The 26,582-nt window shown below is 28.5% G+C and overlaps 1 protein-coding gene and 1 long non-coding RNA gene across 27 annotated transcripts in view; one reads left to right on the top strand and one right to left on the bottom strand.

Moving 5' to 3' along the window:
* Window positions 1–26,582, bottom strand: part of LOC107994824 (A disintegrin and metalloproteinase with thrombospondin motifs like) — a 65,081-nt gene that overhangs the window by 4,091 nt on the left and 34,408 nt on the right. For 9 of the 23 annotated variants that reach the window (XM_062078882.1, XM_062078878.1, XM_062078884.1 and 6 more), the window contains 9 exons: window positions 16,059–16,156; window positions 10,972–11,032; window positions 9,901–10,109; window positions 9,309–9,398; window positions 5,260–5,461; window positions 5,050–5,179; window positions 4,718–4,847; window positions 4,454–4,596; window positions 2,294–2,349 (listed from right to left, as the gene is read on the bottom strand). In XM_062078882.1, coding sequence (XP_061934866.1) covers window positions 2,294–2,349; window positions 4,454–4,596; window positions 4,718–4,847; window positions 5,050–5,179; window positions 5,260–5,461; window positions 9,309–9,398; window positions 9,901–10,109; window positions 10,972–11,032; window positions 16,059–16,118 — 1,081 coding nt within the window. In that variant the 5' untranslated portion in view covers window positions 16,119–16,156. The other 14 variants (XM_062078812.1, XM_062078894.1, XM_062078925.1 and 11 more) reach the window with 6 other exon arrangements.
* LOC107994830 (uncharacterized) overlaps window positions 225–26,582 on the top strand; it is a 38,662-nt gene continuing 12,304 nt past the window's right edge. Inside the window, exons 1-4 of one of the 4 annotated variants that reach the window (XR_001765408.3) lie at window positions 227–623; window positions 723–2,993; window positions 4,464–4,615; window positions 4,738–4,998. This is a non-coding gene — a long non-coding RNA (uncharacterized LOC107994830). Of the gene's footprint in view, window positions 624–722; window positions 4,616–4,737; window positions 4,999–26,582 lie in introns of those variants that run through there. The other 3 variants (XR_009831024.1, XR_009831027.1, XR_009831025.1) reach the window with 3 other exon arrangements.

The raw sequence follows: 26,582 nt of genomic DNA, 5'->3' as shown, positions 1-26,582 counted from the left end.
AAATTGAACATGTTTTTAATTTTGAGAATGCAAAATAAAAAAATATTTTATAACACGATCTATTGTAAAATTTATTAAATTATTAATTAAAATATCGTTATCAATGAATTAATAATACTATTAATAATAATAATTTAATTGAATAGGCTAATAAAAATCAAATTTGAATTATGATTTTAATATAGAAAATTTTGTATATTGCGAACAATCGTATGTATTTAAAGTATAATATATACGTAACTATTACAAAACGTTTAGTATTGTCACGTGAATCTTTAAAAGAATACGTAACTACGTATTTCGAATTATTATTAAAACTAGATTGGATTAGTGGTTGAAAATTTGTATAAATCGTACTGGAATCGTGATCGTGCTGTGAAAGGAAACTAAAATTCGTTTACGAATACACTGTGTCGAAACAATGATTTTATCGTGATAATCTAAGTTCATATATATCGTAACTGAATCACGACTTGATCGCTAATAGATATATAACCTCAATTCGAAAGTACTGCAACTGACCATATTGCAACTAAATTGGCAATATGAATTAAACCTGAATTGTGAAATGATTTTGCTGTTCTTTTTCTGTTCTCAAAAACAAAAACACGTTCTTTAAGAAGGTAAGACATTATCGATATTATTATTAGTTACGAAATTTTAGCGAATATTTAATACCAATATTAATCTAATTAACTAATAATAAGTATTTGTTTAATTAGAAAAGCTTTTAATTGATTAATAAGCAAACATGCATTTGTTAATTAACGTCAATCGATTAACCAAGGCTTTCGAAATAAATAAAAATTTTTTCTGCTATGAAGATTGATTCAAAAATTGATTATTTTTCCTCTATGAGGATTTTTAATATTGGAAAAAAATAAAATAAATTAATTTCTACGATATCATTTATTCGATTTATCTTTCATTTTAAAATTCTCGGTCGCTTCGATTTGAAACTTACCGATCAATCAGTCCTTGACAGTAATGCAGCCCGAAGAGACAAAAAGAGGGCGTGAGTGTGAGTGATTCAGGAACGTTACAGTGAACATGGAAGTGATAAGGATGATAATTTTCTTAAATTATTCTTAGAATAACGAAATACCATTAGGATTGAACGATTAATTTGAAAAAATTCTGTTGTAAAGTGTATATAATTGCAAACGATAGATATAAATGCCAAGGTCGTGTACGATTTATGTGTATGCAAACAAATATACACAACTAAGAAACCGTAGCCACTGTGCAGAGAATGAACGAATAGAAGAAAAGAATTAAAAAGAAAAACTTTCAAATAAAAATTTTTTCCTTTTTTTAGCTTTTTTAGACCAAGTATAGAATCACTTTCATTTTTGCTTGTATATATATATATATATATGTACATATATATGTATATATGTACATATATATATATATGTTCACAGTAAGAATCAGGAAAGTGAAAAAAAGAGTGATAGAAGGAGTGAAGGAGAGAAAGGCAAACGTGTATCCCAGACTAAGAAAAGTGAAATTCAGAAACAAGAAAATACGCGTGGTAAGCCGCGATAGAATGTTTCACGTTCAGCTCAGAAGGAAGCTGCAATCGCCATTTTTCTGACCCGCCATTTTTCTCTTTACAATCTAAATTCAAACAGTGTAAAGAAGTTTTCAAGCTATTAGAAGGTGAAAACAAACAGAATAGAACAAAGCAACATAAACGTGATTAGAATATTATACTATTCGAGGTTTTTGTAAAATACATTAAATTTAATTTTTAAAAGTAAATTCAAGTAGAAGTAAATTAAAATATTTTTTAAATAATTCAATATTTAATTTAGTATGAAGCGTAGTAAAATTAAAAATTTTTAATAACAAATCACTTTTTAATAATTTTAATATTTTTTTCTTTGTATATTACTTGATAAAATAAAAATCAAGCTCATATTAAATTTCATTTCTTGAAAAACATCACTTTAGAATTTATTGAAAGATTTCTGAAGAAGAATTTAATTTTTAGACATAGATTTTATTACTAATGTTATAAATTATTTAAATTTATATAATATTGGAAAAATTCAAAAAAGCATGATTTTAAACTCTCGAACAGTATAAACCACGAAAGATCCCTGGTTGTGAAAGTCTCGAGGACTTCTTTTATCGTATTTTCAACCATATCTTAAATTGCCGAGTTGCAGCAAAAAAAGATCTTAGAATATAGAAATATAAACGTTCGCAAGAGCAGTGCACATAGATAATAAATCAAATAATTTTCGGCTCTCGTCAATCTCGTTTCTTTCGAATTCGAGAAACGTACCTGCGGTTCCTCTATTGCACACGTCATTCGCGTATTGCCTCCTGCACATATCTAATCTGCAATGCAACAACAAAATTTCCTCTTTATCATGTGGATTCACAACCCCTGTTTATTTCAGACCACGTCACGGGACAATTGTTGGAAACATTCATATATGTCTAATCCATTATACGATATTTTGATAAACAATATTATATATATTTTGTACTATTGTGAGATAATTTTGTGATATAATTTTTTATATACATTTTCTATTAAACCATGTTAATTTATAATATATAATGAATAAGGATATTTTTTGATTTTGAAATATATTATGCACAAAGCTTGTTTTTTTTTTTTTTAATTTTTTTGAAAATAATTATCATAGAAAGGAAATGAACGAACTTTATATATGAATAATGAAAATATAAAGTGACATTTCGTAATGCAAATGAAAATTTTATAAAAATTATATTTTTTTGAAATTTTTGCAAGATTTTATATAAAATAAATGATTAATGATGTTGATTCACGAAAAATGATATTGATAATAAAGCAAATATCGTGAAGCTTTATTACATACCCTATTCAAAATTTCCTCGTTCAGCATTGAGGACACGGCTTGCGGAAAGTGATAGCGGTGGATTTATAATAAAGCAAATATACTACTAGTAGCACGCGTGTAAATAATTACCAATTAGCGAATATTGCATCTCAGGTATGAATAGTTACAGATTCTTGTTTTAATAGTTTTAAACTGTTATTTCTCGAAATAATATGTAAGAATATCATCTATGTGTGTACGTAATACATATGAGAAAAGTTTGTTGAGAAAAGTAGAGGTTATGTACATCGTATTGTGAACAACGAATTTGTGAACAAAAAATTTGTAAATTAATTTTTCCCTTTAACGAAATATATTTTTTTATATTATCTTTTATATATATGTCTATAATGGGGTTTGTTATTAATGATTCAATGATTTTAAAAATTTACGTGAAATTTTCCATACTATGTATATACATGCTTATTGATGCTTTTTGATTAAAAAGAAGGATGCATAAATTTTAATTTTTTAATCTGAATAATTTCTATGTTTGATCATATTCACAAATAATCATATGATGTAATTGAGATCGATAAAAAGAAAGCCTGTATGTTATTGATTATACATGATTAGTATACCATTACCTTTTTAAGTTCAATTCTATTTTATAATTCGTTCCTACAAAAATAATAATGAATATGCAAAATGTTTAGCAAGCTCAATTTTTTACTAAAATGGCGTACACTATTGAATAATTATAAATTAAATGCTTTTCTTTTCAAATACAATATTTACAGAAAATTAAGTGAAATTCTTTCTTGTTTATTAAAATTAAACTTTTATTATTAAATTATATTGTATTATGTATATTGTGTTTTTTTCATATCAAGTAAAACTAAATATTTTAATATATATAGATTTTCATTTCAACAAAAAAGAATATCACTTTTGAGTTAACCTCCATAAACGTACCATCCCCATTGAGTACGCCATCTTGGCAATGTGAAAAACTAATATACATTCAAGCTAGATGTGAATACTATACAATGCTAATTAGATAAAAAGATTTTAACAAAAAAAAAAAAAAAAAAAAAAAAAGAAAAGAAAAAAAAATCGAAGAAAAGTAAAAAAGTTGAAAAAGAAAGCGTGATCGCTATGTAATAAACCATACCGGCAGTTCCCTTAGTGCAGCGGCCGCCTTTCCTACGACGGCACATATCATACCTGTTTTGCGAAATAAAAATCAAACAGTATGAAATCACCAAATCACTGCTGTGGTAAAATGATAAAATAGCATAATGTCAGAGATATACTCATTTTTTGAAATTCGATTGAAATCGGCATTCTACAATAATCTTTCAAATACATTTTTTTCATATTGTTACATCATTATTTTTCTTTCGAGTTTCATTATTTTCCAATTTTGGTTGTAAATAAGAATAAAAAGAAAAAAAACAGAAATTGTTTAAATGTATTATATCGATATCAAAGGATATAAAAAAAGGATACAAAGAGAAGGATATTAAAAAAAGGAGAGAGAGAGAAAATTTAACAGAATAGAAATTTTTTTCGTATGTTAATCACGTGAAACGTAAAAGTTAAATCGAATTTAAAGAAATGTGCACTCTTACTTTGTAACAGCGACAGCGATGTCATAAACCGGAAGTCGTCTCTCTCGGAAGAGATATTTCCCCATGTCGGTCAACGCAGCTGCCGAATCGATTGCATCTCGACCGACGCGATTTCTTTCCAAATAAGGCGTAGCATCTCTTCCCTGAATGATATCGTTTTAGGTAAGAGAAAAAAAAAGTAGATAGAAAATTGTGAGTAACCAAAACTAGATTGATTCATGAAACAATCGTATTTTGGTAAAAGATCATGAAATTGCACTTCACCCGTGATATTATGATTCCAGCTATACTGATGCGAATTTTTGGCCCTTTTAATAATTTGTACCTCAAGTCTACTCCATTCCAAAAGGAAACGAAATATCTCTTGATCTGTACATTATCACCACCGTGTAATCTGATACAAAAAATAAAGATTAAATTATAAACTTTTTTTAAACTTATATTAAATTACGTATTAAATATAGGTTATATTAAATAATATATTTTTTATGGAATTTAGAAAATTTTGTGATTTTAATAAATTTTTTTTAAATTAAATAATCAAATATCAATGATGCTTTTAATAATTACTTTCTAAAATATTGATTTTAACTAACCTATATCCGTCATAGTCAACGATGCACAGAATTTCCGGATAAATTACGTATGGTGCTTCCCTCTTTCTTCTGGTGGAAATTGATCGTTTAGATCTAAACCTCTTGGCCATGTGGTCAGGTTCCATCAATGCTAAAATCGATGTTTAATCACGAGAAATCGATCTCAAGTGGATTTCACCTTCGATGTGGTAACACGTAAAGATCACTCACTGTAATCGCTGTATTCGTCGCCAATTGAACGATTCACTTTCTTGTATACCACGTGATGATTCGTATGCTTCAAGTTCCTTTTACTTCGTGTCACGTTTGGCAATAACTCTTCTCTGTGAAGATTCGAATTCTTGCCTACTACTTCGTGCAATATCCTATCTGGCAGTGGTCGTATTACTAGTTCTGAACCAATATTGCCATCCTAGTTAGAATCAAGATTTCTTGTTATTCTTTTAAATAAATTTATATAATATTGATATTTTATAAGAAGCAGATAACAATTTATTATATCTTTTCTTTTCTATTATCACTATATTATTTTTAGATATCGAAGATATTAAATATTTATTATTCATTTATAATTTTAAAAATTTCTTTCATACACATTTAAGGTTAATTTTCGAATTTTCAAACCTAGTGTTCTACTAATCTAAAATTTTCTAAAAATCCTCTAGAATTTCAATATTCTTATATTCTTATTTTGAAATTCATGTTATTTTTTCAAAAATTTTCTCAATTATAAAATAAACAATAGTACCAATTAGTATTTCCTGCCGCAATAATATGTTAACTGCACATTTAACGAGATAACGAAGTATAATCGGTTAATAGCTTAAACGCGCATGCGCTACACGCCAATTTTCCATTCGATGGTCAACGACTTACGTCTACATCGTTTATAATTACCGCAACGTGTTAATTTTAATATGAATCTAACGAAAACGAAATACGCGTTTTGTCAAGTAATCAAAATCGATCGATTGTTGATATTTTCGATCCGGGTTTATTTTCGATCAACATATTCGATTCGCGATTCGAGAGAGGTACATTGGTCAAACGAGAGAGGGAGAGTGAAAGCGAAAGGTCAGGACACATGGGGTCATATAGAACAACGCTTTTACGGCATTATGTAACGCGAATTGACGATATTTGTTGTCTTTGGAATTTATTCATGTGGTTATTTATACAAGAGTCGTAACAAGAGAATCATTGGTGGTTAATATGCGGGGTTCTTAAATTAGGTTAGGTCGTCCATAGTGGTAAAGCTACTTATGACTTGACAGCAAGGTGTGTTACAATAGAAATTTATTAGTGGTTAACGTATGGAAGAAGACAATTATTAGTGGTTAATATATCTACAGAATAGATTAACTGCTTATGTTAATTCGACATTAAAGTATTTTAGATAAACATTAAATAGAATTGATAGATGTTTCACAACAAGCAAATGTCATTTTAACGTGATTTTTTTTTGATGAATTAAAGAATTATTTTTGATTATTTTATAATGTTTCAGATGAAAATTGATTGATTTAATTGTTACAGATAAAAATTGAAATTTCTATATTTTTTGTGCAATAGAATTGTTATAATAAAATATTCAAGTTACTTTTATCAAATTATAAAATATTAAAAAAAAATATGTTTTAATAAAATATTTATTGATTTTGGATGGGAAACAAATTGTCACGTGTTAAAAATTTAAGAACATGCATTAAGAAAATTTTATTACGTATAATCATTCTTTAAAATATAATAGTTTTTTCTTGTATTTTTTATATACATTATCATATGTCGAAATTGCTTTCCAAAAGTTTGTTTGACTTCTCTCGAACACTGCAAAAACATGCTTCATCCTACGCAGTGATTAACAGATCGTTAATCGTTAATCGTCAAGGACATCCTTTCATCCGATTTTTGATGTATGAATAAAGTGATAAAAAGAAACTATAAACAGAGAAATTTATACCGTACGGAAAATACTCTGATATTACAAAAAAATGTTAATTTTAGATCTGAATTTTCAATAAATTGCTACGTGTAAATGTGCATTCGATAATGTGCCAAGATATTATCAAGGTGAAAGAATCGGAATTCCATTCGAGAGCGTGAATACGATTTTTTCAATGATTATACGTAGAAAATTTATACTGCATTTAATTGTTAATGTTTAATTTATACTTCCTTTCTTTTTGTTTTCTTATGTAATTATTCATAATATATATAATTATTCGTAAAATATAATTTGTAATTTGAATAGTATATAAATAAGATATAATTTATAATTTGTTAATTTAATAACAAATTAAGTAATAAAATAATTTATTCTATTTTTACGATATAACAAATTAAGATTATATAATACATTTTATACATTTTTTTTTAATTTTTAATTATGCTAATTTTGTCTCCATTCAAAATAAATAAAATCAAGTGTATTTTTAGTTTCATTATGAAATAAACAAAAACTTATTAAAGTTATTGATGTTATTAGTATTATTATATAAGAAACACCTCGACAACATAATAAAAAAAATGTTATTAATAACGACAATGACTCTGAAATATTTCCATGTGCGAATTTTATTAATGGATTCGCTTGATTTAAAGAATTCTACCCGTGGTCATAAATGAAATCATTGTCAAGGTAGATCTCTAATACATTTCATTGCTGGAATTGACAATGAGACAATTTGTTTCTTTCACGTTTTGTTATGTAATTAACAAGAATTCTATCGGTTATTCTCACAAAAAAGAAAAAAAATTCAAAGACCTTCTTATATTTACACACGAATTTACTAATTGCATTATTTTCCTTCAAATTACACTATCAATCATCATAACAATGGTTTTTAATTATTCTCCTAGCGAATAGCACAAAGAACATAAATCCACGGGCAATTTGTTTCTTGAATGATTTATTCTCCGTAACATACTCAATTTCTAATAATAGAAGCCGCAAATGCATGGTAATTTCATTTCCTTAACTAACTACTCAAGTTTGCTTAAAACATCTAGGCAATCGTATGAAGATAATTATTGGTAATGTTATACTATTTAAATAGTAGAATATAAAACAAATAGATATAAAAAATACTCTCAATAATGTAATAATATCTAAGCATCCTCAATATAGTAAGCAAGATATTTTTATATACCAATTATACTGAAACCAATATTCTTTATATACTATACTTAAAGATGCAAAAAAATAATGGTATAAGATAAACTAGTCTTTTCCAATGGAATGATTTTAAAAGAAGAAGTTTTGCAAAGAAATATAATTATAAATAAGTTCCGCTACACCTAAGTCAAGTATCTCTTTCCTAACAATTCTGTCAATGGACTTTGAGTAATTCGATGGATAAATAGCAGCTTTGGCAATAACTTGAAGTTTTTTTCCTTTTTTTTTTTTTTTTCCTTTTTTTTTTTTATGACTTCATAAAAGATCGAACTTCCTAAGTGAAATTGAGTCTCGGTCGGTTGGACGCATAATCGTGGAGTATACAGCTAGCTATCTAGCGAGCTATAAGTTACTGTTCTGCAAGATGAAACCGATATGGTGAATTTTATTGCTTTTTTTCGTGGTTTTGCACAAGCGATATCTTCGTAACGCGCTTTATGCGATTATCCGAGCTCGAAATGGAAATGTCAAAACGGTCGCGAAATGTCATTTCTGTGTAACTTTTCTTCGCAGTTCGTTTCTAACGTTCTATTTTGTTTGTCAAATGCGTAATTATTTGATAGATAGCATTATAAAAGCACAAACAAACAATTTTAATCCAACTTTTAAAATATCAAACGTATCGATGATTCCAAGTTCTTTCGATACAAAATTTAAAAATCCTTCATAAATATGAATTTTTTGAAAAAAATCGAGATAAGATAAGAAACTGGGTGCACTATTTCGACTAAACACCAAAGAATTCACGCAACAGAATAGAAAATCGGACTTGGTATTAAATTAGATTAGGTTAGGTTAATTAATTAGGTTAACTACGTTAAACGTTTCGATAAATTTTTCTCTGTCATGTCGTTAAATTCTTATTCTCTTGTTTCACGAATTGCCCAGACGTCGTAACAATGACTCACCACAATCTTTTCTTAATCGTGTCTCTGCTAATTCCACGACAACGATTCATACGCGGTATTACGGTAATTATAACCGAGACGCGGCCCCTAACTGAATCGCGCCAGTTGACGAAAGACGAGCCCGCAATAATGGCGGGAATTTCGAAAGGGTGCATTAAGAAAGAATAGCTTCTTACAACGAGCACTTTCCCATTCGTGTCCCGGTGCAACAGAATGGACGCCATGTTCGTCGTGTCTTGATAGATGTCACCGATATCCACGTCGGCCTGAAACGGGAAGAACAATTATTAAAATATGTGTGGGCAACGGTGTTGTTTGCCATACGTAGAGGCGATTTTATGCGATTTCGACCATTTAAAGGGATAATGCAAACTCCGTGGCTCTGGGGCAAAAATTGCGGAGACGTGAAGAGGCCTCATTTCTTTTTTTTTTTTCTTTTTTTTTTTGCCTCCACCTAACGTGTCTCGTTAAATGTCGAATGACATGATGAAAGGAATGGGAATTTATATTGTGGTCGAGGACGAGGATAAATGCTGAAAGATAATATTAAAATATATTTTGAAATGCTTGATGAGAATTTTAATGCGATTCTGCACAATTTTGCATTTATTTGGTTTTCTGATTCGTGCTTTTCATTTTTAAATACTCGTAAACAAAAGATGTGTGGAAAGATCGAGTAAAAAATTAATTTTTTCTTTTCGAGAGAGAGAGAGGGGAAAAAAAGATAAAATTAAAAATAAATTTTCACGACGTATACGGAAAACTTACATTCGTCACCTTCTCATAGCGGAGGCCATCAGGCTGCGACGCATTCTTCGTGACGGTCCACATGGGCAAATGATTCCCTCTGAGCAACCCTTCCGTAGGCTTTAGCGACAGACTGATGTCCTTCCCGAAGGCCTTCAAATGTATCTCCGGCTCCCTTGTACTCCTTTTGTGCACCGAATGCAACACAGGTACAATCTCGTACGCCGGTACTAGAATTTGAAAGATTTGTCCTCTTTATCACTTATCGTTGTGTTCTCACATTCAGTGATTACATTCAGGCAACTTTTATTTATTTAATTTTCGATCAAGTGGATCTCCATATCATCGTGATATTAGTACAAAAAATATGATTTTGTAGTAAAAAAAAAAAAAGGAAAATGATTTTGTCGATTAAATTTTCTCCCCTTTTAATCGTTTCGTAAAATTATTTAAATTTTACTTTAAATTATTGGTTTTTATAAAATATAATTTTAACTCAGTCGACGTTACGTTTCACGACGCTTTGTGTTTTTAAAGTAAATGCAAATAGAGATACGCAATATTCTCTACTAATGATGTAAATTAACGATCAACCTTGATTAAAATTGTGAAAGTATTGAAATCGATTGTTTCACCTGTAAATAATGATTCGAACTGTTGTGACATTAAAACGAATCTTTCGAGAAAAATTTTCTTTTCATTATTTCTAAACTTTTTCGAAATATCAAAATCTATTTGAAATCTCGCCAGAGGATATTATTAACTTGTCAAATATTTTCTTTAATTAATTCTTTATTTGCTCCGAAGTATCGATTTAAAATTTGAAAATGGAAATAAAAAATGGCGGATGGGTCTCGACGAATAGGAAACCAGCATAATTTCTGCGCAATAACGTTTTTTTGTTTCGCAAATTTCATCTCGAATATGTTAATGAGAGAGTACAATAGAAAATAAATTTAATTTAACGAATTCGATTTCTTCGTAAGGCAGTAAATGTGAATAGTGTTTAAATTGAAAGAAAACATGGCTGCCTATCTGTTAGATATTAATTTTCTTTTCTTTATTTTATTTTTTTTTTTTTATTGTGATTACCAGACTCGTGTCCTGTGTGAAACACCGATAACATCTCTTCCCTTGTCATGTGTTCGTGGATCTGAAACAGGCAAGAAATTTACCGTAAGAATGTGTTTTATATCTGTTGTTTCCGCCGTGGAACGAAAAAAAAAAAAAAAAGCGTTGATATTCGCGTGACGAAAGTTTAATTAAGTTTAATTAATTACATTTTTTCCTAAAGCGTTCATGTATTACTCATTCTTGTATAAACTGAAGTCAAATTTCTTGATTCCAAAACTTTTATTTTTGATTTTTCGATTTTCCTTTTTTTCCTTTTTATCAAAAAAAGTGACGAGTTTTCAATTTTTCAACGAGAAAATACGTTGTTATTATTATTTTTTTTTAAGAAGTTGGTTAATTTAAACTTAACCTCACTTATGTATTTTCTCTAAATAATAATCCGTTCAGAAAGTTGCTATCCGGGAAAAATATTTCGAAAATATCATTTTGCAATCTATGATTTCGTTTATCGGCCACAGATAATTTTCTTATTATCATCAATCGTTATGTAATTTATTAAATTTCGAGCGATTGATATCGATTCGACGCCACCAATTTCGCCTTTTTTCCTTTTTCACTTTTATGGAGATATATTCTCTCGCTCGTTATTGTTCCCGGCCAAGAGCCAAGTGTTGAAATATCGAAGAAAAAGTAATCGTGGCACTATCGTGGGAACTATAACGCGAACTATAATAACAACATAACGAGAAAACAAAAAAAAAAAATCTGTCACTTTCCATCACGATACTTACAAATTCCTAATTCGATCGACATATTAATTATTTAATCGAATAATCAATCTCAATTCATCGAATAAATTTCCCTCAAATTTTGTTGACAAAATTAATCGATTTATTTTTCAAGGTCACGATAATTTTGAACAAAAATCAATCGAATTTTAATAACATCGAATTTCCAAAATTCTCCGTTCCCTTTCCCTTTTTCTTCGAAGAAGAAAGAAAAAAAAAAAAACAATTTTCAATTCTCGGAAAAACAGGAGAGCAAATCGTCAGCTTCGCGTCATCGTCGCTCTTTCCAAATCATAATTATTCCTGTAAAACACGGCTGGCGTTGCGCGTTTTTTCTCCTCCTGAATTGCGGCAATTACGCGTATTAGCAAATCTCGGCTGGGGCAGTTTCATTACAAAGAGCCGCTTTGTCGCCGCCAAGTGCATGGTTAATTGGGTGCAGTCGCGAGGACAATGATCAACAGGCGCATACGTGATAGTGGACGAGGTAATAGATGCGTGTGCATTTAAAAGTTTTTCCAATCACGGCCCAAGGTCTGCTTCTACCATTTAAGAGCGCCCGGCCACGTACACCGTGTCACAGAAATCGAGCCGCAATTAACTAACGCTCGGTGGCTTGCGATCGCTCACTTTAAGGTCGATCACTTTCACTCATTACGTTAGGAAATTCGATCACGGGCTCTGTCCTATTTGTAAACTTTGTAAGCCATCCCCCCACTCCTCGATGCACCAGATCTGATCGCCTGGTCGAAGAAAAGAATTGGTTTATAAAGAAAATGCTTATTTTATATTCCAATTGAACGAATTATTATTAGTAATTTATCGAGTGTTTCGTTAAGAGAGAGATCGTTTGTATTTTGATTGGAATTTTTAAAAAATTAAAAGATAAATCGTTGAAATTTTTTTGTTAAAGTGAATATCTAAAATTCTGTTATTTTAAATACCTGTTATTTTAATATACGTCTCGAAGTCTATCTTTTTTTCCGATCCCTACAAATCGGATCAAATCGCATTTAATTGATCGCAGTTTTTTCGTTTGATAGGGTTCAATTGGTTGAAACAAATTTCAATTATTTTTTTAACGACGACCTAACCTATTCGTCGAGCAACGGTTAAAGAACCGGATCTGCTCGAAAAAGATCCGTATCGCCTATGTTGCTCTCCTAATTGTATGCGTATACTACGAACCCCAAGCACGATTTCCCTCTTGAATGGTTGGCACAGCAATGAAGCAGCGGCGTGCATTTGCCATGGCCGATCACTGGCGGATAAACGAGCGCGAGCCATTCACGATTTTTCTCATTTTATTGCGACACGTTATTTTGAAAGGCGCGGTCAGGTAAGAAATTTAACGATCGTCTGATGGCAAAACGATTCTCGTCGTATATAATATAAATTGATGAAAGGAATATAAAGGAATGTAAATGTGAACAGACCCGCGCCCTCTACCGGCGTAATTTATGAACTAGTAATTTTTTCCCCCCACTCCTAGTGAATTAATCTAGGGATCTAACGGAAAACAGATATTTTTAAACTCTTTTGCTTCGGCATTCGTCGCTACGTTATTACAATTTTTGGAACGACAATTGTCGTGGAAATTTTAAAATATTGGCGATGATTAACGTGAAAAAATTAAAGGAAGATCTATTTAAAGCGTGAAAAAGGAGAAAGGTCGATAATGACTTGCACGATGCTCGCACTTCGCAAGATATATATCAGCTCAGTTTAACAAAGATTGATTGTGTCTGATTATATCGGGGGATTCACACGAAACTTATCGACCTATTAACATTTCGCTTAAAAGCATCAGTCTTACGTGTCTTCATGTTTGTAACTAGCAAGTGTATTGATGTTTCTCTCTCGAAAATTAATCGTGTGACATTTATTTAAAAAAATCAAATTGTTTTTTAAACGTAAATATCAATATAAAGATTTATTGTTTAAAAACGTAGATGATTTTTCGTTCTGTCATAAGTATTGAAAAAAATAAAGACGAATATTTATTGTGAATTTTCTTTTCCTGGAGATCCCTAGATTTCTGTACCTATTTTTTCCCCCTCTCTCTCTGTACAAATTATCCAAACTGATTATCTAATTTTTAAAAAATTAAATTTTAATCTACGTGTCCTGATATTAAAATTGAAAAAAAAAATTAAGTCGTATGGAATTTCCTAGTGATTTAATCTGTTCCATATATTTCCCTAGTCTCCTAGTTCAGTTTATCTCGTTCCTCTGTTTTAAAAATTCAACGACATTATCATTTGATTTATTTAAATCTGAAATCCGCCTTTATATCGCACACTCACAAATCATTCAAATCTTACGATCACGACAGATTCTGTCGGTTGGAAATTGCAATTGATTGCACTGAATCTAAAAAAAAATTGTAATATATTATAGATTTCGTGGATTTACGAAGCTTAGAGCCATATAATTAATACCTCTCTCCACTGTTGGTCGACACGTGTGAAATATAGCAAACAGTCTAGTCTAATGATGAATTACAATTGAATTGTCTGATATCAATGAAAATATCATATTTTCTACGAGCTTTGATGGTGTTTACAGATGGTATTACAATGTAAATACATAAAAGATATGACAAAAATATGATATACAGTTCTTATCAAATTCTTCAAGTTCTTTTGGGAAAATCCGAATCAAATTTTTAAGAATTATCTCTCTCTTTTTTTTTTTTATACTTCTTATCAACTTGTGTCTCAAATCCTTGAGTCTTGTCAACTCAAATATTATCCATCTCGTTTGATTTATTTATCATAGCTTTAACCTCTTTTTCTTATTTATCCTTTAATCGTATATCGATCGTTCTATTAAACTGGCTTATTAAACTGATTTATTTTTTCACGAGGATTAATCTTCTCAATCTTCTGATAGATATCGTTATTCAATTATTATATGTTTCTTCTTATTTCCAATATACATATATTCTTCAATTAATTTCAAAATTACGAGAATCGATCGATCAATGCTTAGTTGAAAATATAAAACGATATTTTTGAGGCAGGAAAATCGATTTATTGATTTTATCGGGGGTGATTAATCGTCGTCCAAAGCGATACGATGCGCTCGAATTATATCGAAAAAGTACCACGTTAGATCGGAGTTCAATGCGGTAATTTATTCCTCTCTCTTCCCACGTTACTTTACCGATGACGTTTATCGCCGCCATTGTCCCTATTATCCTCGTGCTCGCATTCTTTTACGACACTTGACTCACTTTTCATTTCCCATTGTGCAAAATCGAGAGAGAGAAAGAGAGAGAGGGAGAAGCGATACCATCTGTTCGAGCATTTCCACGAAATGTTTTCTTAATTATTCATTATGAAATTGTATGTTATATTCGATTGAAGGAGAAAAGGCTGTTCCTTCACGAATTAATTATTTCAGCAGTGAAATATTTCACGGTCTATTAGATCGAAAAATACAAATTGTTTCGCAAATGTTCAACAATTTTTTGATATTTCAGATAGGTAAAATAAGTTTATCGATCTTTATTTTGAATAGATTCTTTTGGAAAATTAAGCATAAATGGAATATGTAGTTATTTTATTATTTTTTTTAATAAAAAAGTTACTAATATTGCAAAATTGCAATTTTTCTAATATTGTTATATTATCGTATTTGTAATAATTCATTAATTTGTTATAATTCATTAACGATATTAAGAATAATCGAATTACGTAAGAAAACTCTGTCGATAATATTGTGAAATGATTATTAATTAAATAAAATAGATAGAATTGAAATTATCTTTTTTTTTAATTAAAATTTGTTGATATTACAAATCTGCAATTTTCAATTTTGAAAATTTACCAATATTAAAATTACAATAGATATATATTCATATACATCTATTTTGGTATTAAAATTCATTGATAATATTAAAAAAATCAAATTATGCAAGAGATCTCTGTAGATAATATTATAAAACTATAAATATGATTATTATTACCACTAGTAATATTAAAATATTACTTAAAAGTCGAATTATGTAAATAAGTCCTATTAATAACGTAAAATGATAAACATAAATAGGAGCGTAATTATCTTTTCTTTCTTCTTCTACTGAGGAAGCACCTAACGTTACCAACGGAAGCCAATGTTTACGCAGCGTGAATTGGTCTTGCAATCAGCGTTGGATCGACAATTAACTTTGTCCGATTCCGTGAATAATCTTTGTCATTTCGAGTCAACGCCACGATCACGTATACACGTGTTCTTTGTTTTAAGGAAACATTTGCACGGGATAAAACATTGTCCTTGCTGATCCCGATGGTACTCGACAAATACTGTTACCTTGTGGCATCGTACAAGAGGTAGAACGACCATGCAGAGAAGGACAAGGGCACGAATCATTTTGCGTGAAAATATTCCTGGCGGGCTGCGTCACATCGCTGAAACATGAAATCGGAAAAATTGTTGTGAATGAATGAATAAATTGGAGAATTGAATTTATAAGAATAATTATTTTTATTAATTATGTTGGAAATTTAATATAAGTGGAAAGAAAAGAAAAATAATTTAAAAAAAATTTATTTAAAAAAAATTTTTAAGTTTTTCGTTTTTACATTTAGTGAATAGTAACAAAATACTTTATATTAAAATTTTTGAATAGTAAAAAGTTTGAATTTTATAGTATTTTATATTTTTATTTAATATAGAACTATTTTGTATTTAAATTTTGAATTTTCATAATTTGAAGCTTTAAAATTTTTTTAGATATAAGATATAAGATATAATTTTAGAAATTTTATATATCTAATATTTAATACGTGTAAAATATATTTTTCTATTTCGAAAAGAATTGTCCGTACATTTTTGATCAAAAATCAAAAATCGAATCCCGAAGAATAAATACTTTACACTGTTACTTATTTTCGAAATATTTTTAGACATAATGAATATAAATGTATCACATAAATGACACGTTTTTAAGAGATAGATATTTCAGATAATAACACACAACAGTTTTCCAATGATACTATAGACTTATTAACATATAAATTACGAAGAGACATACTAAAAATGATATAGATAAAGGTGAAGTCATTTTTATAGTTTGTGTAATAAGTTTTATGTGGTGTAATTCTTTTTAAATATATGGAGGAATACTATACATGTAAAATTTACATAATAAAGTAATCGAGTAATAAGCAATTTGTAGGAAATTATTATGTGATGCAAAGTTATAGATATTTTTATGAATATTTGATGAGGAAAGATACTTTAATATAAAAATTTAACTTTATACTAAAATTAATCGAATACAATGTTAAATTCTTGTCACGAGTTAATAAGAACATTAATAATAACCTCAAAAAACACTTTGTGATTTAAAAAAAATAAATAACAAGCAAAAAATTTTAACTAAAAACTATGACATCTACAATTTACAAATCCTTTCATTTTCTAAATAAATAAAACAGGAAAAGAAATCTTGATAAAAAATATTGAAATTAATATAATTTTAAATTCCAAACATCTTCTTAAAATATGCAAGATACACATATATATATATGAGACAATTTCGGAAAATCAATTTCAAAGGTCATAAAAAACACAAAAATTATACAACAAAAATATTAATTAAGACTTATTTATTAATGTACAAATTTGTTAGATTCACTCTTCACTCATCCCTGTCTCACTCTATCTAGGTCACATCACTATCTCACTCTATCTTCATCTCGCTTTTATTCGCAGCTAACTTCAGTTGCTCGTAATAACTCGCAAACAAACCTCGATCGAAATTTTTTTTCTCGATCTTTATAATCCATCTCTCCAAAGATCGACCACAATTATATCAAACATCCTGTAGTAGAAAATGTTACACACGTATCGCATACCGATGTGTTAATGTTACAAACATCGTCGTTAGAATATATTGCGCTAACGAGGTCCGGCCGCGCAGCAACAATTTGCTCGCTGGCCAGAAACTGATATCTCTCACGGTGGAAATGTAATTACAACGAGTCGCGGTGCTGCGATGAAGAAATCCGCACGCGGTTACATAATTTTCGCCTCGCCCGCTGCGCAATGCGCTCGAAGAAAGAAAGGAAGAATGAAAAAAAGGACAGAGAGAGAGAGAGAGAGAAAGAGAGAGAGAGAGAGAGAGAGAAAGAGAGAGAGAGAGGAGGGGGAGAAGAAAAAGAAAATAAAGAAGATACACCGAGAGGAAACAGCAACTATCAACTAACCTGCATGTTGGGTCGATTCACGCATGCCTGGGACTAGACGAGCGACAAAGACGAGCAGAAGGTGACGTTTTAACACGCGAATAAGACACGACGACGATCCCGGAAGGAAAGTTGGATCAGCATTGAATCAACGCCCACGTTGCACGTCAAAATGAAAACTTTCGATTGCTGCCGTTTGTTAAAAATCGCGAAACCGGAATGGCGGGGGAGGGGGAGAGGGAGAAAAAAGGACGAAGATTAGATTAGAAAGTAGTTCATTGTTGAATCAATCGAAATTGGATTGTAATATAATAATATGTGATAAAGTGTTGAAGGATGATGATATATGTGTGTATATGATAAAAGATGCATTTGTGTCTAGATTGGCTAGTAACCTATTTGAACTTTTAGATAAATTTCAAATAGAATTTATTTTGTTTATAAAATAATAATGATCGATAATGACGTTAAACGAGGAATATTTTGAAATTTTTAAATGGACATTGCTTCGAGGAATCATTTTGAATAGAAGATTATTTTAATTTTAAAAATTTATTTATCCATCCAAAAGTAATTTTCACGAAGAAAATTTTATTGCACGATTATTGTAGATTGCATTCTTTCAAGAGTATATAAACACGTATACTATTAATCTCGTAATGAAGTGATGCTGTTGCAAATGCTTTAGCATTTTAAATGAGGAGGGACGATTAAAATTACAAAGTAGTTAGGTATTAATAACATATGTATTTTACTTGTGTTACTTGTGTTCCTTGTGTAAGGATTTAAGATGAAAAAAATATAATGTTTCATTGTTCATATAGATTTTTTTCACGAGAATTGACGTATCTTATCATTGAAATTTTAAATTTTAAATTAAAATTCAAAAGATCCAAACAGAAAAAATGTTTTAAACAGTCATCTTGAATTAAAAATGTATATTGTTTATCATTAAATTAATAATCATTTATCGTTATCATTAATAGTAATATTTATCAATTATCATTAAATCGATAATGAAAGTTTTATTATAACAATAAAATATATAAAATGTTTTCATAATTAATTTAATATCGATAATGTTTACTTTTAAGTTGAATAAGTTGAATAATAAAGAAGCCCAATTTCTTGTAATTGAAATTCCAATTATATTTTACAGAGCAATAAAAATGCTTTTAATAACATAAAATAATTTAAATTAAGCAAAATGGAACTTTCTATCATTAGTCAAATATATATATAATATAAATATATATATATATATATGTATATTTGTATATTGAAATTCTATGATGAAATAACAAATTTATATATTACGTTTGGAATGAAAAATTTAATAGTTAAATAGTAAAAAAAAAAAAAAAAAAAAAAAGAAGAAATTACCCTGTTTCGACCAGTCTGGTTATCGTAATAACCGGAAACTTCATTTACATTCAATGGAACATACTCATAGAGTGATAAATATAGTCGAAACTCTTTTAACGTTCCATACATACAATTCCATATATTAGGTTATTCGAAAAGTTTGTAGCGTTTTTAATGGTCGAAATACAATATTCCATTCCATATTGTTAGTACTCGTTATACGTCTATTATTAACTTAGGTGCCAATTTAGAAATTACTGACTATTTTCTTTCATCCATTCATTTCTTGAATACATCGAAGATGAAAGTAAAAAACAGCGAGTGTGAATAAAATGGAGAGAAAGATTCCTTTTCTTATTTGCGATGCTATTAGAAGTACGATTCCAGTATTTCGGGCTCGGGATAGATCGGAAAAATTCGGGCGAGCTCGGCTAATTCTTTCTATTCGATTCGAAATATAATTAATATGTTCGATATATAATTAATATTACAAATATTCGGTATATCGAAAGCATATACGTGTTATATATTGTTTTTCCCGCTAAAACTTTTTAGTTTTAAAATTAAGAATGATAATGAAAAAATGATAAAACATTTACCAATAGACAGCTTTCTATTTGTTCTTAAGTTTTACTCTTACGAATATTACGTAATAGACGGGGAGCAGTGTCGTGTTAGTCACAATGACTTCGACTCGCGATCTACGATCTTTTCTGGAGATATAATCGTACATTATGTACTTTGCTACACGTAGATCGATATTTTACATAGTCGTGAGTTGGGAAAAATTGCACTTTGTATTTCTTTTCTGAATTCTAGATAAATCCTGTTCTATTACGCACTGCAATCTATTATTTAGTTTTAGACGTGATACTAGAAACCTGTTTCAAGTATTAGAGAATTTGAAAGTGTCCAATTTGTATGTTTGTACGTATTGGAATATTATTTATTAATAATAATATTATTATTATATTACGAACAATTAAATGGAAGCAAAAAATGTTAAAAGCAAAGAATGAAAGACAAAAAAAAGCTTTTTATGAAAAAAAATATATACAATTAAAAAGAAAAGTACAAGAAATAAAAATAAATAAAATAATAAATAATTGAATTATATTTAAACTACTACTGTTAATAAATAAGCTTAAATAAATAAATAAACAATAATAAAATTCAAGTACAAAAAACAGAAATCAAAATAAACACAACAGCAATTGTAAATAATAATTAAGAAACTGAATTTTCCTCGTGATAAAACGTTATATTCAATTCCATAATTATGCGATCCAATGCTTTAGGACCACAAAATAAAAAATTTCGCCCAATCCTATGAACGTTACGCTTTTGTGAAGGTCGAACACTATCTCCCCAAAAGTATGTATAGAAACGGTATTTTCTAATGGAACAATGGCCACTTTATTTTTGTCACTTCCCATGGATTTCACCTATTTGTCGACGAAATTCTCATTTTCGTATAAATAACGCCCGATCGGGTCATTGATGACTCGGTTCATGAATCTTAACAGATGGAAGTGATCAAGGACGGAACAAAACGGAAAAAAACGAGCGATCTACTGAAATTAGTGTCATTGATGATCGAGAATATGCAAACTGGTTTTCGCTGAAAACGATCGTGCGACATCGAAATGCTTTCATTCTCGGTAGCCTGCGAATTAAATGGTGCTTTTCCTCGTAATCATGGGCAATAATAATAGCAACACTTTCACTCGTACCTCTTGTAAACTTTTTGACTTGGGAACGTGTACTCCCGAGATTTTATCGGAATTCTCAGTACTTTTAATTGTTCACGTAGAAAAGTTTAATTACATCCCTGTTTCGGTCTGTTTCAATGGTTTCCAAATAAAACTATTTTTCCATTTTTGACGAGAAATATCGAAGTTACAGATCTTGATGAAGCATTGAACACGCAACTAATATCGAAAAATATATAATATTAATAATGGACTCTAGGGAACTCTAGAAGAATCTAGGGAACTTAATGCTTAAATAATGCTTTTGGAAATAAAAGAGATTTTATTTAATTTATTTCTGATATTCTTTATAATATAAAAGTAAAAAATTTAATTTATTAAGAAAACTGTTCATATAAAAAAATTTTAAAAGTGTTTGTTTTGATTAATTTAAATAATAGTGTGTATATCTAAATAAAAGAAAAATCCAATTAAATTTAATTAATCGAGATAAATGAAATAAATGTATATATGTATGTAAGTAAAGTTGGTAATTTCAAATTTTTATGTAGAATTTCATTGAGAAATTCATCATTATTTGTATTCAATTCTATAGTTTACTATTTAGAATCGAAAGTCATTCACATGGTCGACGTTGATCAAGATTATTGCATGATTTTCCTATGATACTATGTATTCACTGTTACTTCTATTGTTACTTCAATTAATGTCAAAATTGTAAAAAAGGAATATTAACATAATCTTAGTGATAAATAATTTTTTTCTATTTTTTTTTTACATAAATTTATAGTTTTTAAATATTTTAAAAATGTTTTCAATGAGAAACAGTAAATTGAAAGTTACGTTATCGATCTTCTGCTGAATGCAATTGAGAATGAAATACGCCGTGAAAAAATTTTTCAAGGCGATTTAAGTCGGTATACGATTAATTATTAAAAAATTAATTGGATTTTTATTATTATCGGTTGGGAATGATTGATTATTCTCGTCGATCGTGGGAAGATGTTCTTTTCAACTTGATTTCTTCATTCAACCATCTTTTGCTATGTATAGTACAAAAGGAGTGAATGAGAATTATAAAGATGATACATGAGACGTTAATTTGTGAATATGTTTATATGATTAAATTATACAAAGATCAAGATATGACCTATCACATTTATTAACAACATTGTTATTTATTTTTTAAATATTTTCATTCCGATTCCATTAACAAGAATCTTTATTTGACGAAATTTAAATTAATCTAATTTTAGGGAATTCTAGGATAGTCTAGGGAACTCTAGATATCCTAAGAAATAGAAAAGAATACTATTCAACCTAATTCAGACTTGTAAGAAATTTTAATGCAGAAGTTTTCAATGCAAATATTTCATTTTGAATACAATGATTTATTACGAAATCTATGTTTTTTAAACGTATAATAAAATCCTGTCGGACAGTACCTACTGTGAAGATCAACCGATATGATATCACATGTAAGAGTTCGATGACAAAACTCTTTTAATTCCTGTGATCGTTAAACCATTCTTAATATTTATTATCACGTTTAATATCATGTAAATATCACGTTTAATATTGCATTCTTCTTTTTGAAATTGAAATTGAAATTGAAATTGAAATTGAAATCTCTTTGAAAAAAAATAAGGAGATAAAAAAGAAAAAAAGAGAAAAATAAAAATAAACAAAACGAAATTCAATTCTTTGTCATTCTTAGATGTCAACGAGAAGATTTCCATTTTTGTTTCATACAAATAAAATAGAAAATAGTTTTTATGATGTGTTGTGGAAGAGTCTTCTTCAAGATTTCTTGTTATTGAATGGATTCTGACGCAATTTCTCGAGAACTTGAATGAAACACTCCACAATGGCCATTTTTTTCTTTTTCTTTCTTTTTGTTAAGAAAAAAAGATCAGGTTCTCGCGGAGATCATTGACAAAGATTTAGAGTTTCGTGTCAGTGAAAGAGTAATTGGGCTAATATTTCGAGTTCATCGTGGATTTTGGGTTAAAAGAACATATCTTGGTCCGTGTTTGTCTGTGAAAAAAATAAAAAGTTAATTTGCGAAACAGGCAATTATCTACCATTTTCCCTTTAATTATATTGTAGACCAATAATGTGTCCTCATTAACATTAAATTCTCATTTTTGAAGAAGGACGATTTATCATTTACCTTGTGTGTGGAAAATAATCTTATCAATTGTTAAAATCTTTTGCCAATTTTTAAAAATTTATATTAAATTTATATTAAAATTTTTAAGAGAAAATAATTAAAGAAAAGATCTTTTAACAAAAATCTATGGAAATAATTTTAAAATTATTATCCAATAAAAAAAATTATAAAAAAGAAAAAAAAATAAAATACTTCATTTTAATATTTTAAAAGACAAATATTTTACTTCGTTTTTTATTTTTTTATATTTTTATAAATTTGCAAAATTCAATAATTAGCAATAACAAAATATTAAAAAAGTATCGTTACCATAAAAGACAATTTTTTTAGGATGGCTAATAAACGTTGTAAATTTAGGAGGAATGCATGAAATATGAGAATCGTTGGGCCTGGTCAGATCCAGTTATGTTGATTTTACCAAACTTTAGTTATTGATTCCTGGAAACCGTGTACATTCACCGAAATAAAGGATTCGCAAATTATTGCGAAATGAATTTTTTGCTTGTCTCGCAGACGGTTAATTAAAAATACGTATTCATTCATCAGAAAAGAAGAATGACCATTGTCAAACTGATCTTATAGTTAGCCATATCAGTCGAAGATATAAATTGAGAATAAATTTAAAAAATAAAATCTATTAAGAAAAATTAAGGAAAATTAATAGAATTTGATAAACGAATGATTTTCATTTATCAAATAATGCGACAAAATAAAGGGAGACGATAATTTTTCATCATTAAATGAAGATAATGAAAAGTAAATCAAAACTATAAAATATTACATTATCTAAAAAAATTTGATTATTTATATCTGTACAAAATCGATTTAAAACATTGAAACAAAGACAAATATTTATACACAAAAATGTTGTATTATTTCTGTTACTTTTGATACTTGATTAGGTTATGTTACGATTCTGTACAAAAATAATTTTTTAATACAAATACAAATACAACTATATACATTATTCAAACAGCACTCAATACCTATTTTTATTAAATCTTAATTTCACTTTATTTACCGTTGTAATTTATTTCATTATGCAATTTTATTAACATTATATGACACGTCACTCGTAGTTTCTGGTTCATCGTAACATCATTGCAGTTTGTAAATGCCACCTAGTAGCGTTTTTAAGAAGTCACAGAGATGAACCGAAGTAAAGGGCAACTAGTTTTATCGCGTTCTATAGTCAGGTTAAAATGGTAGAAAACGATCGGAGAATCGATTGCGAAAAATAATATCTTATAGAATTGTACATGTATCAAGATAGATTGGCAAATGGAATAAACATTATTATGGTACGTATTAAGAATCGTTTTACTTTCTTTTCATCTCAAATATGCCTGAATAGCAGGAAGCGATGGAAAGTTGTTGCGACGTCACCAGGCGAAACTTTAAAAGTGATTCACTGTGTGTTGCTCGTTCGGTTTATAGATGTTTAGGAGCTTGGAAAGAATATTTGAGTGAAATTGTGGCGGGAAATGCGATAGTTTGTGCACACGAGAAATTTTGTTACTTTTACTTGAATATCAGTTGAAGATTTCATCGTGAACGCGGAACTTGGAATTTTAAATTGGAACGTGTTAGGTTAAGACTGACTACGTAATTGCGATATTGATCGAAGTAAAGTTTAAATTTGACGATACCCCCAGTATTGTCTCACGAATAATTTATCATTTAAAAATAGTGGTTAATCCACGAGTTACAGGTTGTAGATTATAGGTTATAAACGTCACTTTTAAGCCAAATATGATAATCTAGTAATGAATTGACAAGTCAGAATTTGTAAGTTATAAATGTTTCTTATAATTTTAAGTCAAATTAACCAATATATATTCAACAATCGTAATACGGCTAACCCATGCAAAATAAATTTCTTTTAATAATTTACAAAATTTTTCCTTTCAATACTTATTTAAATATCATCAAATGATAAAATATATAAATTTTGTATATAAAATATATACAAAAATAATATTATGAATATATACTATAAAATTAAAGATTTCATTTGTAATATTAATAGATCTTGTAGTTTATATAAATATACAAAAATCAATTGCTTGAACTTAAGCCCGATCACTTTCTTTACAGTTTGATTGCTCGTATCTAAGAGGAAGTAACGAGAAGCCGTTTCTTCCGGTTAGAAGACTGGTCGAGACGAATCGAGCAAGAGAGATCACAGAGTATGACCACAAGCTCTCTTAATCTTAGAGCGTGTTGCAATTAAGTTGTTTATTTCATGGACACGTCTATCTTATTTTTTTTTCATATTTCTATAAGAAATTATATCTATTAGAGTCGAGAGTCGTTTCCGGATTTTCTGTGGTTATTCAATTAAACAAATATTGTCATTTTATCTGTCACTTATATATGTATGTTATATTTATATTTTCTTTTTTGTATTTCTTATATTATATATACATTATAAATACTGTAAATAAATATTATCTTATCTAGTGGTTTTATGTTAATTTATCAAAGAATTAAATTATTGTAACATATTTAATAATTAATATTAATATAAAATTATGTATAAAACTAAATTTTAACGTGAATTTAATTTAAATTAGATCATCAATCATTGTTACTTTCGCTATAAGAATATTTATTGCAGATGAATTATCTTTATATATTTATCATCGTAATTGATGTTTATTCCATCTTCAGAATCGAACGGTATTCGCACATTTCTCGTTAATTGAATGGTTTCTCGATTTCACATATAAAGAAAAAGTCTATGTATTTTTTCTTGTATATGATATTTCACACCTTTACACTGGTTACATCGAATTCTAATTATTGGTAAATTATTGAAACTTTGTATATCAATTAGTAATATCTTGCAGAAAATTTCTCAATTTTGCGTTAACTCCTTTGTGTTAATTAATCAGAGATAATTGAATATTTGCAACAACATGTGAAACGTTAAAAATCATCAGATAAAATTATGTTAAAAATTATGATAGCTGAAGAACGATATTTATTAGAAAAAAATTTTTTCATTTTGAAATAAAACAATATTAAAAAGTTCGATTAAAATTGAAAGTAACAATGAAAAATAGAAAATAAAAGATGATTTATAGCACAAAATTAAATCGAAAATGTAGAATAAAATTTTTTTGCATCGAGTCTCATTTTTTGAGAAAATTGAATAAATGTGCGAACATTTTCAAGTCTTGAATTATGCACGAATTTTAAAATTCAATTTTCTCGAAAAAAAATCTTCAAATGAAAAAATATTATTCTATATTTTTTAACTTATTTTTATACGATGATTCTGTTATTAAATTAATGTTCTAATTTAACTGCATTAATAATATTAATGCATTGTACAACGTTCTAAATTTAATAAAGTAAAATCTACAATCCATATTCTGAAATATAATAT

The sequence above is a fragment of the Apis cerana genome, linkage group LG1, assembly GCF_029169275.1.
Source record: "Apis cerana isolate GH-2021 linkage group LG1, AcerK_1.0, whole genome shotgun sequence".
Classification (NCBI taxonomy): domain Eukaryota; kingdom Metazoa; phylum Arthropoda; class Insecta; order Hymenoptera; family Apidae; genus Apis; species Apis cerana.
The sequence above is the reverse complement of the archived record's forward strand: the minus strand, read 5'-3'. Positions and strand labels throughout refer to the sequence as shown.